General features: G+C 46.4%; 1 protein-coding gene across 1 annotated transcript in view; it reads right to left on the bottom strand.

Moving 5' to 3' along the window:
- Positions 1-8,593: 8,593 nt before the first annotated feature.
- LOC142497737 (protein-arginine deiminase type-1-like) overlaps positions 8,594-16,608 on the bottom strand; it is a 48,136-nt gene continuing 40,121 nt past the window's right edge. The window contains exons 9-16 of the mRNA XM_075605979.1: positions 16,472-16,583; positions 15,627-15,734; positions 14,196-14,350; positions 13,485-13,629; positions 12,544-12,637; positions 11,633-11,709; positions 11,186-11,317; positions 8,594-9,109 (exon numbers count right to left, since the gene is read on the bottom strand). Coding sequence (XP_075462094.1) covers positions 8,876-9,109; positions 11,186-11,317; positions 11,633-11,709; positions 12,544-12,637; positions 13,485-13,629; positions 14,196-14,350; positions 15,627-15,734; positions 16,472-16,583 — 1,057 coding nt within the window. The 3' untranslated portion in view covers positions 8,594-8,875. The remainder of the gene's footprint in view (positions 9,110-11,185; positions 11,318-11,632; positions 11,710-12,543; positions 12,638-13,484; positions 13,630-14,195; positions 14,351-15,626; positions 15,735-16,471; positions 16,584-16,608) is intronic.

Below are 16,608 nucleotides of genomic sequence, written 5' to 3'. Positions count from 1 at the left end.
AGAACAGACGGACATTGGGGGGACCACAGGACAGGACAAAGACCGACTGACAACATCTAGGGACAGGGCAAAAAGGGGAAGGATGGCGGGGAGGGGGGGGGGTAAGGATGGGGGGGGCGGCCTGGGAGAATCGCTGTTCCCTCGTTTCTCAGGAGTCCTGCACCACAACTGCCGTTGCTCTGCTCCAGTCCACCTCACAAAGGAGCCTAAACCCGGTTCACCTCGTTTTTCCGATGATCAATAAATCGGTCCACCGCTATACCTCGGGGGGAGCCCTACTGTCAGATCGTCCCATCAAGCTCCCAGCCCGACATCCAAGGAGAGCCCACCTATCTCTATCAAAGCCATATTGTGGCCTCATTCATCCCCTGAATATCAGTCTGAGCAAGCCATAATGACCACACTTTTTCAAATTTGTCGGCTGAGTCGTTAACTAAACTCGTTAACTTCTCCATTCTGCAAATGAACCAAATTCTGTTTCTGATTTTATCAATAGACGGAATCGCATTCTGATTCCACAGTGCTGCGGTCTCGCACCTCATAGCGGTAGCAAAATGTGCTATCAGCTTGTTACCCGATCTAGATACCTCATTTGTAGGTTTACCTAATAAAAATAGCCACGGGTCCAGCTGGATGTTGAGCCCTAAAAAGATCCTCTGCAGCCAATCTCGGATCTGGGTCCAGACCGGCACTAATCTCGGGCAAGACCACAGCATGTGCACCAGATCCCCCTGTTCCCCGCACTGCCTGGGGCAGAGCGGGGAAGCACCCCGGACGAATTTAGCTAATCTGATTGGGGTGAGATACCACCTTAATAATACCTTATATGAGTTCTCCTTCAATGTCGTGCATATGGAGCTTGAGGCCGCGGCTTTAAACACCGCGGCCCAGTCCTCGTCCTCTAGTTGAGCCTGGAGATCCTCTTCCCATTGTGCCATGAAACGGGGTTTGACTGTCCTGTCTGAGTCAGTATTCACCACCTCTCTGTACAAGGCAGAGATCAGTCCCCGCGTGTCGGCTCCGCGCACGCAGAGCTGTTCGAATTTAGTCAACGGTGGTCTCACCGGGTGTGCGTTATAGAATGCCCGAACCTGGAGGTACCTCATGAAATCAGTGTTAGGTATGTCCGTTTCTGACTGTAATAGTTCAAAAGATTTGATCTTGCCCTTAACCTCCAGGTCCTTCAATCGACTAATCCCTAATTGCCGCCAGCGCGGGAAGCATTTTTCTGCCAGCCCAGGAGCAAAGTCCGGGTTGCCATATAAAGGAGCCATCAGTGTGTGTTTGGAGGTCAAAGAGCAGCTACTTTTAGAAGCCTCCCAGACCGAGAGTGAGTTGCGCACAGAGGACAGAGAAATGAGCACATCCTTCACCCGTGTCCTCGGGTACCAGATCAGGTCCCTGAGCTCCAGTGGGGCGCACACCTCCCTCTCCAGTGCCACCCACCTCCTGAGCCCCGGGTCCCCATGCCACTGCGTGATTTGGCACAATTGTGCCGCTTTATAGTAGGATATGACGCTCGGAACTGCCAGGCCGCCAGCTTCCTTAGCTTTCTGCATAATTTTTACTTTAATCCGTGGTTTTTTATCTTTCCAAATAAATTGAGAAATAGCTTTTTGGAGCCCTGCAATGTCTGCTCTAACCACGGCAACTGGGAGAGTTTGGAACAGATATAGAATTCGGGGAAGGATGTTCATCTTGACACTATAGATCCTCCCCAACCAAGAAATACCATATGCCTTCCACTCCTGTAGCTCTTTTTTGAGAGTCCTCAACAGTTTGGGATAATTTGCCGAATATAAGGAGCTCGTCTTTTTGGTGATCTGCACTCCTAGGTATTTCATGGAGGAGGGGCGCCATCTAAACTCAAAGTTGAGTTCTATCAGCTTCTCCATTTCTCTTGGCATGTAAAGGCTTAGGGCCTCTGATTTAGATTGATTTATTTTGAAACCAGAGATCTGGGCAAAACGCTCTAGAAGCTCGAACAGATTGGGCAACGAGATGAGCGGCTTGGCAAGGGTTAGAATGATATCATCCGCGTACAGAGCCACTTTGTGCTCCTGCGAATGGATCTGTACCCCAGAGATATCAGCGTTGTTCCGAATTTGTGCTGCGAGTGGTTCGATGCATAAGGCGAATAGCAGGGGCGAAAGCGGACATCCCTGTCTCGTACCACTTTGAATTGGGAATAGTTCCGAGGGGAATCCCTGGTGAACCACCCTGGCTGAAGGTGCCGTGTATAATGCCTTAACAGCCTGTTGGAATATGCCTCCAAACCCAAATGCGCCAAGCGTGGACTCCAGGTATGGCCAATCAATCCTGTCAAAGGCCTTTTCCGCATCTAAGCTTAGGGCTATACCCCGAATCTCGTTGGCTCCCATAAAGTCTATTATATCCACTATTCTCCTAGTATTGTCGGCCGCTTGTCTACCTCTAATGAAGCCAACTTGATCCGGGTGGATGAGCCCTGGCAGGATTATATTTAATCTATTGGCCAGTAATTTAGAGTAGATTTTTACATCTGTGTTAATTAATGATATTGGCCGGTAACTTTGGCAGCTAGTGGGATCTTTGTCCTCTTTATGGATTACTGAAATCGACGCCTGGAGCATCTGTCCCGGGAAGGGCTCCCCTGCTAATACTCCATTAAACAGCTGGAGCATGTGCGGAGCCAGAACCCCGATAAATTTTTTATAGTACAGGTTGGAGAACCCATCCGGGCCTGGGGCTTTTGATGCTTTTAAGGTTTTTACTACCGCCTCTAATTCTTCCCTTGTGAAGTCTTTTTGAAGAGCCTCTCGCTCCCTCCTGTTCACTTGTGGCAAGTCTGCATCCGCTAGGAATTTCTGTAGATTACTACTTGTCCTAGCATTGTGTACAACCTTCTCTCCGTTATATAGCTGTGCGTAGAATTTCGCAAACTCCCCTACTATGACTTTAGGGTTTGAGGAACTCTGGCCTCCAGCTGTCTTAATTGATTGAATATTAAAATTTGGTTTCCGATTACGGAGTCTGGTGGCTAGCATAGTGTCCGGTTTATTAGCTTTCTCATAGAACTTCCTCTGTGTCCAACTCATGTCTTTCTCCGCTCGGGAAGTAAGGAGGAGGTTTAGCTGAATTCTAACATCCTTCAACTCCTTCAGAGCGTCATCTCTACCTGTCCGGTTATGTAGAATAGAGAGCTCATGTAACCTGTGATATAGCTGGGATAATTTGGCTTCCTTTTTCTTTTTCCTATTTGCAGCTATCCCGATTAGTACCCCCCGAATCGTGGCCTTATGAGCCTCCCATAACAGTGATTGGGACTCCACACTGCCACTATTTATCCGGAAATAATCTGATATTTCAGACTTCACTTTTTTTTGTATCTCCGGAATTTTAATTATTGATTCATTTAGCTTCCAGTTTGCTCCTGGTCTGGCACTACCAAATTGACTGCATCTCAGCTCTACTGATGCATGGTCCGACCAAGTGATATCATGTATGCTTGTATCGGAAATTTGTGGGACCATTCTGCTCGACACAAAGAAGTGGTCAATCCTACTGTAGCTGTCATGTGGGTGGGAGTAAAAAGAATAACTGCGGTCTCCCTGGTGCTGCTCTCTCCAGATGTCCACCAGGCTAATCTGTTTGAGGCCTCTCAGTAGTGGAATATTCCCCTCTCTCTTATTTGTTTTCTGGGCCGTGGTTCTATCTACACTCGCGTTCATGACTGTGTTAAAGTCGCCACCCAGAACTATTTGGCCCTCGGCCCATAGCTGAAGCTTCTGAAAAAATGCGTTGTAAAAGTCTGATTGACCTTCATTTGGCGCATATATACAGGCTAACGTCATTCTGACCTGCTTATGGATCCCTATCAGAACTAGGTATCTCCCCTTCGGGTCCCTTTTAACCTTTTCAACCTGGAAGGGGGTGTTATTTTGAAACAGTATAGCTACACCTTTCTTTTTCTCCTCCCCTGATGCTAGGAAAAACTTTCGGAAGTTAGAATCGAGGAATTTCGGGTTATTGCGCGAGCTGAAGTGAGTCTCCTGGAGGAAGACCACGTCAGCCCGTCTCCTCTTGAACTCAGTAAAAGCGACTCTTCGCTTGTGGGGACTGTTGAGCCCTTTGGCATTTTGCGAGATAAAAATTACCTCCATTTTATACAGTAGTGTCTGTGTGGTCCTAATATGTAAGCCGGTGTGATCTTACCCCGGGCCCTGGGCATGTTCTGTGCGTGGAATTCGTAGTGCAGACTCCCAGATCGCCTATTCAACCAACCGCCTTTCGGAACCATATCCAAGATCTCTCGGCAGACTTACGTGTTGTAGAGCTGACATCTGTAGGACTCGCCCTGCCTTCCGCCTTTTGGAGCTGGGGTGTGGAAGGGGTGAAACATGAGGGAAGGACACATAAACAAAACACATACATAAACAGAAAGAACCATTGTGGTCCCTTTGGACCTCTGGTTCATTGCCCGGTGGATATCTTCTGCCTCTGGACCCCCCTCCCTCCTGGTCCAGATCCATGGCCCACCGTCTCGGCCATGCCCATCCGGGTCTTTGCCAGGGAAACAGTTCAAGCCCACCTCCCTGGTAACGGCGCCCATGCCTGCAGGTAGAGTGGCCTTCCGCCCCCCTCCCGCCGACACTTCATGATAACCCAAACCTACTTACTATCTTGTAATCTATCCCCAACTTTGTCCCTAACTAGCCCTGATTGCCCTCCCTCCACCCCCCTAACGCCCCCTGTTAAACGAAAACTGAATACCCCGAACATTCTTTGCCCCCCCCTCTCGCCTTATTTAGCCCGCTAATCCCCTTAGCCTGGGTCCCCTCCCTTTTGTATGGGCTCTAATACACCGTTCCTGTGTTTATCCCCCTGCCGGCTGGCTATGTCGCGCCCTCCTCCCTTTATCTAGACTCTCCTTGTGCCCATATCTACCACACTGCTGTTCGTGGGCCACCTTCTCTGTCCCTCCCTGGCTGCTGTTACTCCCCATGCCTCTCCCCGGGTGACACCTGACACTATAGATGCCTCTCCCCGGCGGCGGAATTCGCGCACCCCCGCCAGGGAGGTCCTTTGCTGTTCCGGGTCCCCAAGACATCCGGGCATTCCCCCCTGCGTCTTCCGCTTCCGGTCCGTCTGACCGAACTCCCGCTCTCGCGAGATCCGGCTCAGTGATGTCGTCAGACTGGGCGAAGCGGACGCATTCAGAGGCAGCTCCTCGCGGGAAGAAGGTGTGTCCGGAGGCAGCTCCATGGGCGGGTCCCCCTCACGGAGCAGTCGATCCCGCCAAGATCTTGGCCGCCATTGGTGTCTCCGCGCCTCGACTCCTTCGTCTACTTCAGGTAAGCCTGTGGTGGCCATTTTGGCGGCAATAAATGTGGCAAGGAAGTCTTTGGGCGATTTTCGTCTTTCTGAGTTTTCTTGTGCTACACCCTTGGTATTGGTACTGAGGGGCTGTTCATGTCAGAGGGTTAAAACTGGGGAGAACGAGCAGCTCCTGTGGCAACTTCGAACTTTAAGAGCTGCAATCAACTTTGGAACTGTTGGTCAGTTATGGACTCTTGTCCCCTCCTGCTACCTTCTCTTGCCGTTTTTCTTTCGGGGAGGAGGATCCCGGACGCCGCGGTGGTATATCCACTGTGAGCTCCTCCTGCGTCCCCCGCGGGCCGGAGGCTGGGGTCCCTCTGACTCCCAGCTTCTTCAGGAAGCTCATCCCCTCCGACGGGTGTTTAAGCACATGCGGTCGGCCATTTTTTATCGCCACTAGGGCAAACGGGAATGCCCACCGGTAGCGAATCTCCCGATCCCTCAGCTCCTTAGTTATATGCCCCACCGCTCTCCTTCTGGCCAGTGTGATGGGGGATATATCCTGGTATACTGTCAATGTTATCCCTTCAAATGTAATGTGAGGGGTGGCCCGTGCGATCCTGCTCACCTCCTCCTTCACTGAGAAATAGTGGAGTCTCAGGATGACATCCCTAGGGGGGTTTGACGGCAATGGTCGCGATCTCAGCGCCCTGTGGCACCTATCCATCCGCAGGTCTGATTCTGCCTTGCCCGGGAGAATAGATGCCATCCACCTCGTCAGTAGCGCCTCTGGGTCTAGAATTTCCTCTGGGATGCCCCGAACCCTCAGGTTATTTCTCCTGTCTCTATTTTCGGCATCCTCTTGGCGGGACTCCATCTCAGAGATCCGATCCTCCAGGGCCTGTACCCGTGTGTGTGTTTCTTGATGCCTCTTGGAGCTTTCCTCCATTTGCTCCTCCAGTACATTTGTTCGCGTGCCGATTTGTAGCATGTCTTTCCGTAGCCCTTCCATTTCGCCCCTGAAAAATGCTTTCAAGTCAACGAGTAATCGGGAAATCTCTTTTTTTATTATACGGGACTGTCCTGCTGCTGCCGCGGCCCCCTCCGTATCATGTGCCGAGTCTGAATCCGACATTGCTGACATCTCTGCAGCTCCGGATTTGCCCTGGCCGGTGAAATAGGCCCGCACATCAGACTTTCGCCGTGCCTTTTGTCTGGTCGCTGCCATCCCTCCTCTAGTTAAAGAATGTTATCTGGGGTATATAAGGTGATGCTGGAGATAGTTTTTAAATATCTCGGTTTGGTTTTTTATTGATTATTTGCTAATCTCTGCCGGCGGTTGGAGGAGCTGTGCGGTTACACTTCCATCTCCAACCTGCCGCGCATGCGCCTCTGCCATGCCTTTTTAATGACCCTACAAAGCCTGGCTGCTGCATCAATCGAGTTTCAGGCACGGGTCTGCTACACTATAATATATACAATATAATTCATTTAACTTTTTTTTATATGGTAAATACTAGTCTAGAATCCTTAAGTCTTGCTGGTTCTGGTGCATAGATACTTGTCAAAGTCAGATACCAACTGAGATGCGTTTTAGGGTAGTTAAAAGGGCAAGCATTGCAAAAGTTACTCTACATACCTTGACACATGCTGCTTCTAAACCTAACATTGTGATGTTACCTGATGAAACAAATGTATTTCATCACCTTGACTTGGTTCCCAACTCCAGTCCCTAAGAACATCCAACAGATCAGGTTTTAAGGATATGCCTGCTTAAGCACAGGAGGTTGTCACCATGATTGAGCCAATCAATCCTTTAAAACCTGACCTGTTGGGTTTTCTGGCGTGGGGAAGCACTGACTTAAAGCATTCAAATACACGCTGATATTCATACAAACTATCCAGTTGGTAACACAACCGAAGTGTAACCCAAGTAGTAAAACAAAGACAAATCTAGTAAGGAATTCTCCAAAAGCAAAAAAAAAAAGTTTATTGCACTGTAGTAAGATTTTCAAGCTTATGTTGCAGAAAGCAGATGTTCTTTTCATTGACCACCAGAGGGAGCTACTGCTGCTGGTAATGCTGCCATTGGTGGATTGGGATTTGCTGAATATTAATTTTGCATCTCTAGCAGTGATACAGTAGATCTCCCAGTATTAGAAGTAATTATGCTGCGGGATAATATGACAACATTGGGTACTACTATGGCGTGAGATCTACCTGGATATCTTTACCAAATAATGGGTGTGGGCTACACTAAATGGCGCTCTGCTTGAACTGGAGTGTTAGCGGTTTGAGTGCGACAGCACGACAGAAATACTTTGATCCCCATCATTGAACAGGAATGCGAGTCTGGTTCGGTTTTTCATGCTGATGAATGCCCGGCCTATTGCAATCTAAATACCATTGGCTACTGTCATTGTACGGTTGATCACCAGAACTATTACGTGGATCCTGATACTGGAGCAAATACTCGAGCGCTCATCGTTGGACGCTAAAACACGCATTCTTAAGAAAATGAGGCATCGGCAGTGAACATTTTTAGTCTCGTATTCATCATTTTTGATGGAAAGGTCTAAGAAAAGATACTGATTTACTTGTAACATTTTTAAAGGATATACGAAGTGTATATCTTAACATATGATTCAATTTTAAGTGTATATTGTAACCACATATGATTCAAATAAAGTATGGTAATGGTTTTAGAAAATGTCATCTTTATATGGTTCAATAAATAAATTATTTAGCTCACAATTTTGTTTTAATATCGTAAAACAATAATGATACAAAATACCTGAAATTATAGTAAGTAGTGTAAGTTTCCCGGTAGACCTGTCGCTATAGTGGACATTTCCCGGTAGACCTGTCGCTATAGTGGACATTTCCCGGTAGACCTGTTGCTATAGTGTACATTTCCCGGTCGACCTCCCGCTATAGTAGCACCCAACATTGTATCTTCCGGTCATCTATGGAGAATTAAATGTTTTGAGCCCGGACATTGATGTTTATGATATCTGAAACTTCTTGTACCGTGTACAACATCGTGACAACAAGACCTCGCGAGTTCTACTTGATTTGTAAAAATATAACATCAATATGCCTTTAAATAAAAAAAAGTAAAAAAAAAATAACTTAAGGAAAGAGTACTTAAAGTATGATTTGCTTGCGGTAGTCGTATTCTTGTTCATCGATCACTGCTGGGTCGGGCTGCTGTGTGTTTTATGAAGCAGCCGTGCTGTTCAACACATTTATAAATGGGATGAAATAAAAAATACAATTAGCAGGTCGAGAAGAATATTTGTAGGTAAGTTTAGTTGTTTATAACAAGACGTACAAATGATACTGTTCATTATACTTCAATGAAACAGGAATTGTAAGAACGTTTTACAAACATCATTTGCTCATGTGTTTTCGGAATCTTTTGAAGTGAATTTCAGTGCCAACAGCTTGCATTACGTTGGGGTTGTCCAAGCAGGGAAGTTGGAGCATCCACATTGGACCATGAAGAAGAAGCAGCAGCAGATGATGTTCTGCAGGACACTCTTGGACCCTTTAGAGAAGCTGATTGAAGAGCCACCTAGGGGATTGTTTCCCACCATTTCGTAGTGAAGGGCCTTCTCACAACATTGGTGCCGCAGTGCACGTCTCCCAAATTCAGGTGGTACGGCACAAAGTCATCAATGAAGGTGCAGCTCAGGCCCAGTGGCTCTAGCAAAGACCGGACATTCTCCTCCAAGCAACATTTTCCATTTATAACTGGTCCAAATGGCTTCGGGATTCCCAGGAGATTCCCCAGGACCAGCATGTTCACCTTTTAAAGGAAAAGAAAATATGTAAAGGAGATGTTTAATTATATATGGGATGTCAAGTGCGGAGTGGCATGATCAGCTGCAATATTCTATCCTCAGTCATTTACCAGCCCCTAATGATACCTTAAGAAAGGGATTGTATGCTGGACACTTGTGCTTTTCAGAGTTAGATGCGCGTTTCGCACCTGGGACTACAGGAGTAGGCAGCATGCTGTCCTGCCTATATGAGAGTGTCACTACAGATGGCCCTGTCTGCATTTAAAAGAAACTAAGTACAGTATAAGATTCTTGCTGAACAGGAATGGAATGGCGGTGACTTTTTGAACCAACATTATCACCAGGTATTAACTATTGGTTTGCTGAGGCCGGCCCTCCTTATAGGCATTTTTTGGTGACAATTTGGGAGTGATATCTGTTTGGTAATTATAATTACATGTCGGTTCATCTTGCTGGCAATCTCTGTATGCAAAACCAATATTTATCGGGATGCCGATTTATGCAAGCATAGTATTGTCCTAATCTATACAACCCGGATGTCTTGTTGTATTTGTTTCATTGTAAATTATGGGTAGCCAATTTGGACTCGGGGACGATACCACGTGATATTTTACTATGTTCTTGAATTGTAATGTTCAGCCATCTAATTTTCATTTTTTTTTCCAATGAGATTTTGATATAGTTCAATATTAAAATGGAATATTTGTAAGCATTAATAATGTCCTTTCAGTGTTGCATGCATGTAACATTTTTCATTTTTTGTTTTGTTTCGCACATTCCATTACTGCCCTTGTAAAATGTTATTTTAGGCCTACACTACGGAGCTACAATGTGTGCACGGTATCTTTGACCTGCTCATTATAAGGTGCTTCCAATGCCACCTCCCAGTCTGGGCAGAATAAAAGTGATGCGGAAATGACATCAAATAACATCTCACATCAGAGGACCAAGTGAAGGGTCGTTGGCGCCCCCCCGTGGTGTCAGTCCTCACTGGTGTCATGCTCTTCTAGACTGCTTTACTGCTGTGGCCTTGTTCTGTTTTCTGGGTAAGTTTGTATGTTGTTTTCTGTGGAGCTTTTTCCCCATACACTTCCCATGTGCTATTTGTCTCTTAGTGTTTTTTTTCTGTTTTTAATACATTTTGATACTTTTTCTAAGATAGGTTGTATGTATATTTTTTCTTGAGTGCCTCAACTTTTCTATTCTATATTTTCCCCTAGTTTTGTCTCTATCAAATAACATCTACGTTTAGAGAGGAGGATGATGGCAGATATAGAGACTATTCTTGCAAGATATTGAGTCGTATCCAAAGTCAGAGTGTAGCCATGTATCCCCTTGGCTACTAATCTGCCCTGCCTAACTCATAAGCCCTGGTACCAGTGCAGGCAGTGTTAGGGTTAATCTGGGTTCCACTGCAGTAAACAACTCCCTTGAGTGACAAGGGGGGGGGGGAGGGCTAAGGCCTTTGTACTGCCCTTTCTGGGGCTCAGACCTAGGACCCTCCCCCTTGGGTACAAAAGGGCCTGCAGAGCTAAATTGACTAACTGTTGGAAGTGTGGAGCCAGGGCTCTGGTCACCTTCCTGCCCCTCCCTCAGGGGAGTGCGACAACTACCCCACACTCCACCAGGGAGCATGTGGGCTAAGGATAGACCTTTGGGGCCTCAAGCCCTGGGGGTTGATTTCCAGGGACAAGAGTGTACGTGTTGGTATACTGCTGTGTACTATGAAGAATAAAGACAAGTCACTGTTTATACTCCTGCCAGAGGCTGCAGTTTCTTCGGGGAGAGTGAGTGTTTTCCACAGGGGACTTCACCTATCCCTATAGGCCCTTTGGGAATGGAGGCGCGTGAAGAGCTGGGAAGATCCCTAAAGCCTGTCCTATTCGTCCCCAACTAACACCGGTGGACACTCAGTATCCTGTAAGCCTAGCAGGTGAGCAGCACAAGAACACTGGGTAGCAATGAGTTCCCCTCCGGGTGGGGGGAAAACCTGTTACAAGAGCTAGACAAGAAAGTATCAGTGCTAGAAATGTGACCCTTCCTCTGTTAGACTTCCCCTCTCCCTTCAATGTTCTTCTCACCATGTTGGGAAAGAGGGCGTCTGCTTTGTTGATTGATGGTCTCTGTATATAGAGTATGGGGATGTCAATGATATCTGCCTCCGTTAGCCCAAGCTCCTTCTTCATAAGTTTTCTGTTAAAGTCAATGGATTCCTATGAGAAGAGAGATAACATAAAATGAATGTTGTGTAGCCCTGTGTGGTTTAGGCTATAGGTCTGCCCTCCTCCTGGCAGTAATCCCTGCGTAAGGGCAGGTTTGCCATAAGGGTTACAGTTGCATGGGCATGAACCACACCAGATAATCACTGAACGCAGATGGAACACGACTCTTTCATACAGTGCTTTTTTTTCACCTTGTCTTCCTGAATAAGACATGTTAGATCTCGTATCTTTTTGACCACTTCTATTTTCTCTGAGGGTTAGATTACCATCAGATCCACTCTTAGATTTGTATGATCCCCTAATTACCTGAGTGCTTATAGAGGCCTGCTCCAACATAGTGTCTGCCAGGATTTGATCTATAGTTCGTTGCTCTGCGTCTAACCCTGGAAAAAATGAGAAGGCAACATTTCGACATTAATTTAAGAACTTCCGGCTGCTGTTACACAAGGGTACGGATCAATTCTTTCACACCCTTTAGACAGCTATGCATTGCACAACCTTCCAGCACAAAAGTGCTTCATACTTTCAATGACAGGCATAGATAGATATATATTTTGTACTGTGGGGTACGGAAAACACGAGTCCCAATCCTACCTGACATGTGCATAGCGGTATCTATGAACCTCAATTAGTAAAACTTAAGTATTCTAGACACTATGTCTATCCCTATAGCCTGGACTCATAGCTACTGTCCCACACCCACTCCTACCAACCATTGTGGCCGAGCACTGCCATCCACAGCACTTATTCCCTCACCTGCTGTCTCTGTAACTCTCCCAACATCCCACTTAGATTGTAAGCTCTCTGGGGCAGGGATTTCCTTCCCTATTGTCTGACTTTGTTGCGCTAACTGCATTATAATTCCCTGTACTGTATTGGCTTTGTAAAGGGCTGATCACACTGGGCGCTATATAAATAAAGATGTACATACAGTACATACATATCCAATATAGTATGGGAGACCAGGGACAGGCGTAAAAACCTGGACACACTATTCTGTACAATTTTTTAAATTTTATTTTAGTGCTTCATTGAATTATATTCCACTGATTTCTGTAAATCTATGAATGACGAAACTTGCACTAATTCCGCTTCACTCTTCAGGGGTACTCCTGGCAGGCCCATGTCTCTGAAACCAAATCAAAACCGGATACTAGGTGACTGATACATTCTAGGGTAAATAAAAGGGCAGGCATGGCAAAAGTGACCCTACATACCATTAAACATGACCGCATCACCGTGTCCCTTACGCTGCAACTCTCTGAACAGCTGTAAGCAAGCGCTGGGACTGGCCAGGAGCAGACGGAATCCCTGAAAAAGAGAGCGGAGCCGGGTGATTCATGTACATGTTTTTCTGTGTATGAGAGACTGGGGAACATGTGCTGCTGTCTACCAAAGAAAGATGATGATATCATTGCTACTGTGGCGAGCTGGTCTGCATCATCACTAAAGATGTGTAGAACATTCGGGTGTATGCACTTTTCCTGAAAAAATAACAAACACTGTTTTGCCAAGTGAACTGCGAGATATTCACACACATCGTCACTCACTAATACAGAGGTGCAGAACTAGTGGCCACTCAGAGTATGCTGCGAGTTTTACACTTTAACCACTGTACTATCTGCAGAGCATTGATGTTTAACCCCTCCATGACCATTGCTCTTTACCCTCTGCATTAGAATATATTTGTATTGCTTTGGGAGTTCCCGTCTCTGGTCCTCGAGGACCTCTAACGCTGCAAGGTTCCAGGACGTTCTCGTATAAGCACAAGTGGCTTAATCAGTTTCACTGAACCCCATATGCTCAAGCAGGGGTATCCTTAAAACAGGGCCTGCTAGGGGTCCCTGAGAACTGCAGTTGGGAACCACTGAATGGACTGAGATGCCTGCTGAGTTTTACCCTTCCAACTACTGCCTTGGAACTTCTGAACATTGCTACAAGAGACACTCAAAATTTAACCACAGTATTATAAGTGTGTTCCATCCTAGTGTTGCATCTACTCTGAGGCCCACAGATCATTGCTGCTTGACTGCCTCACAACAACGCACCTGCTTCATGATCACTGTACTACCAATGCCCCACAAAACCTTACTGTCCACTGTTACCCCAAAAAGCATCGTATTTTCCACTTCTCCAGTGGGTATTGTTCTTGTAGTACCTTTCTGTTTGGGGCTGGTACAAAACTCAAAAATTCATCCACATGGCCCACTGTCAGCCAATCGGAGTACAGCTCCAGCGGTGCCTGTACTTCCTGAGCTTCAAGGAAGTCCCTTACTACCTTATGCATCCGGTGACCTGTTTCCCTAAAAATGAAGGGAAAAGGAACACCGTGACTGAGAGACATTGTTTTTCTTACCTCCGTGCACACGAAACACTGTTTTGGGTGTGGCTCATTCCTTTCGGTTAGTTTTTTTTTTAATACATGGGCTCAACCACACATGTACTTTTAAGTAATTAATTATATTTAGAATATAGCTCAAGCTCACGCCTTCCAATTCCAAACATAGCATAAACTTTACAGGTATGCATCTATCAGGCAAAAAACACTTCTGAAATCCATGTGTTTATAATGTCCTGTTTTTATAGTTCAGACTTCTAGTTTCTGACATCACATAATTGGGAGCAGGTTAATCTGAGAAAAAAACAATTCAGTATGAAATGAAATAAGTGTATTTCAAGGTGAGTGTCTATTTGTGCTTGTACAGACGCTTAAGCAATCAGTCACCTGGATTTAACTAATTTAACCTATAACCGCTATAGGGCCACTTTGGTGACACTGCACATTTAGTGTACAGAAAGATGCAGAACAAATGACGTTGACACGAGTGAGTAACACGGACAGACTGGGCCAAAACGTCCAAACACTTACATGGGTAACCTACTCCCAATCAGAATCCTTCCCAGGGGATAATCCTTCCCATTCACTGTCACTGGTGGACTAACTTCTAGATTCCCAAACGAGTCCAGGCTGTTTATCTCTAGTTGGCTGTCGGGCTCCCTTTTCACGTAGCCAAAATCTGGTCCCTGGGAGAAATAGAAATACAATGATGAAAGAGAGTTTTCATTAACATTTCTCAGCCAAGGAGGCAAGTTTCTACATGTGATTGTTAACTGTTTTGCTTACATAGGGGCCCTGCTTTGTAACCTTTTTTTGCAGAAAGTTGTCTTCCTATATCAGTGTCTCCCTTCTTGCTATTCACCCTGTGCATATCCCACCTGCATCCCTACATCAGTGATTTTCAACAGGGGTTCCTATGAACCCTTGGGTTCCCCGGGCATCCATAAAGCGTTCGCTGTAATTTTCAGGTCATTTGTAAATTGTACCAAATATATAAGAATTGACTATGCATCTGATCTCAGACGCGCTATTAGAGAGGGTTGGGGTTCCTTACAATGCATCTGATCCCAGACGCGCTATTAGAGAGGGTTGGAGTTCCTCAGAATTTGACAATATAATTATAGGGTTCCTTAACCAAAAAAAAACCCTGTCCTACATTGGGACCAGTTGTGGCTGGCAGATGGGACATTCCCTACAAATTCAGCTCTATGAGACCACTTACGCTAACAAAATCAGTGAGACTGACTCCAAATTAGTGAGAATCTCAGAAAGCCTGTAAGCTTGTTAAGCAGAAATATTGCTAGATACATTCTCACAAAGCTACAGGTTATGTTTTTTTTTCTGCCTAACAGCGATTTCACCCGGCAGCCTGGATCAGACACCAGAGTACCTTATTGCATAACATTTAAAGGGGCGGTGGTAACGCCCCAAAGGCTGAGTCCCCAGTGGCCGCAGCTGCGAGCGTGACGGCGCGCCTAGCGCCGCATGCACCAGTAAAAGTCGCGATCTGCGGTCTAGGGGTAGCGATGGGACACGTGTGGGGTGTGGCCATGATAGGGGGGGGCAGCCATGACAGCCAATACTTCACTCCCATTTGTCTACACTCTGCACTCCCATTGGTCTACACTATCTGCACCACCATTGGTTGCCAGTCAACCATGTGACCGCGTCGCCGCACGGGAAGACAAAGTTCTTGTCTTCCCTTCCAGCGGTCGCGCCATCGCGCTTTGTGTGCGATCGCACACACGCGCCTACTGGGGCATGCCCCAAAGAGGCCTGTACTTTGGGTGCGACACGCACGCCGTCAGTGAACATTCGCAGCCACCGGGGACTCAGCCTTAGTGATAATGAGGACAACAGTAAGTTGGGAGAAGCTTACACCACACAGCCGCACATCATTCACTGCCCAAAGCCTCCAGCAGATTTGTGGAGTTCCAGCATAGTATCAACTAGATAACGTACCAGAATCTTTTTGAAGGGGAAATATTGCAGCCCTCTATTCCTTGGGGAGTCAAACACCACTGGGAAGCTCTTATGTGGAGCCTCTGTGTATCCAAACTCCATCTCATCCTGCAGGGTAGAAGAACGTTACATGTACATATTGTCACTGGAGAGAAGAGTGGTAAATAATAGGAATATCAGTGACAGGAGGAGAAGGTGTTACTGTCTTTTCAGTGAAGTTTACTGGTCCACTTGACATCATCCTGGTTTTTTCACGACCACTTCTTCGTCTTGGTCCCTACAGGTGTCCTGGCGACACTCTCATGCCTACAGAACCAACTGTACCCACGAACAGCAACCGCACATAGGAATTGTGGTGCAAGTAACTAGCGTAGAAGCTTTTCCTTTATTAGATCATATGTGCGGATATCGCACAAGATTTCGGGGGCAAAGCCCCTTCATCATGTGAATATAAAAAAGGGAATGTTCGGCTCAGTATACTCTATATCAGGGGTGGCCAACTCTAGTCTTCAAGTGCCACCAGCAGGTCAGGTTTTCAGGACATCCTTGCTTCGGCACAGGTGGCTCAATTTGTGGTTCAGTCATAATGACTGAGTCACCTGTGCTGAAGCAGGGATATCCTGAAATCCTCACCTGTTGGTGGCCCTTGAGGACTGGAGTTGCCCACCCCTGGCTTAGACTGTAAGCTCCTAGGGACAGTGAGTCCCCTTCTCCCATGGTTTCCTCTTTGCAATCTGCACCACTTACCCTGGTCTTTTCATCGTTTAAACAATGTTGAATGTTGTGGTGCACATCGGATTGTACATAAGAATAAAGAATGATAATATAACTATAGTTGTTTTCACCTGAATCCAGCGGTCCCCCATGTTGTCCACCTCTGAGCAGATGATCATTTTACACCTAGCCTTTTGCACCGGAGCCGTCAGCTGTTTCAAGAAGTCAATGTTATCTGGCACACTGAAATACATAAAGAAAACCCCCA

The sequence above is a fragment of the Ascaphus truei genome, chromosome 6, assembly GCF_040206685.1.
Source record: "Ascaphus truei isolate aAscTru1 chromosome 6, aAscTru1.hap1, whole genome shotgun sequence".
NCBI classification, from domain to species: domain Eukaryota; kingdom Metazoa; phylum Chordata; class Amphibia; order Anura; family Ascaphidae; genus Ascaphus; species Ascaphus truei.
The sequence above is the reverse complement of the archived record's forward strand: the minus strand, read 5'-3'. Positions and strand labels throughout refer to the sequence as shown.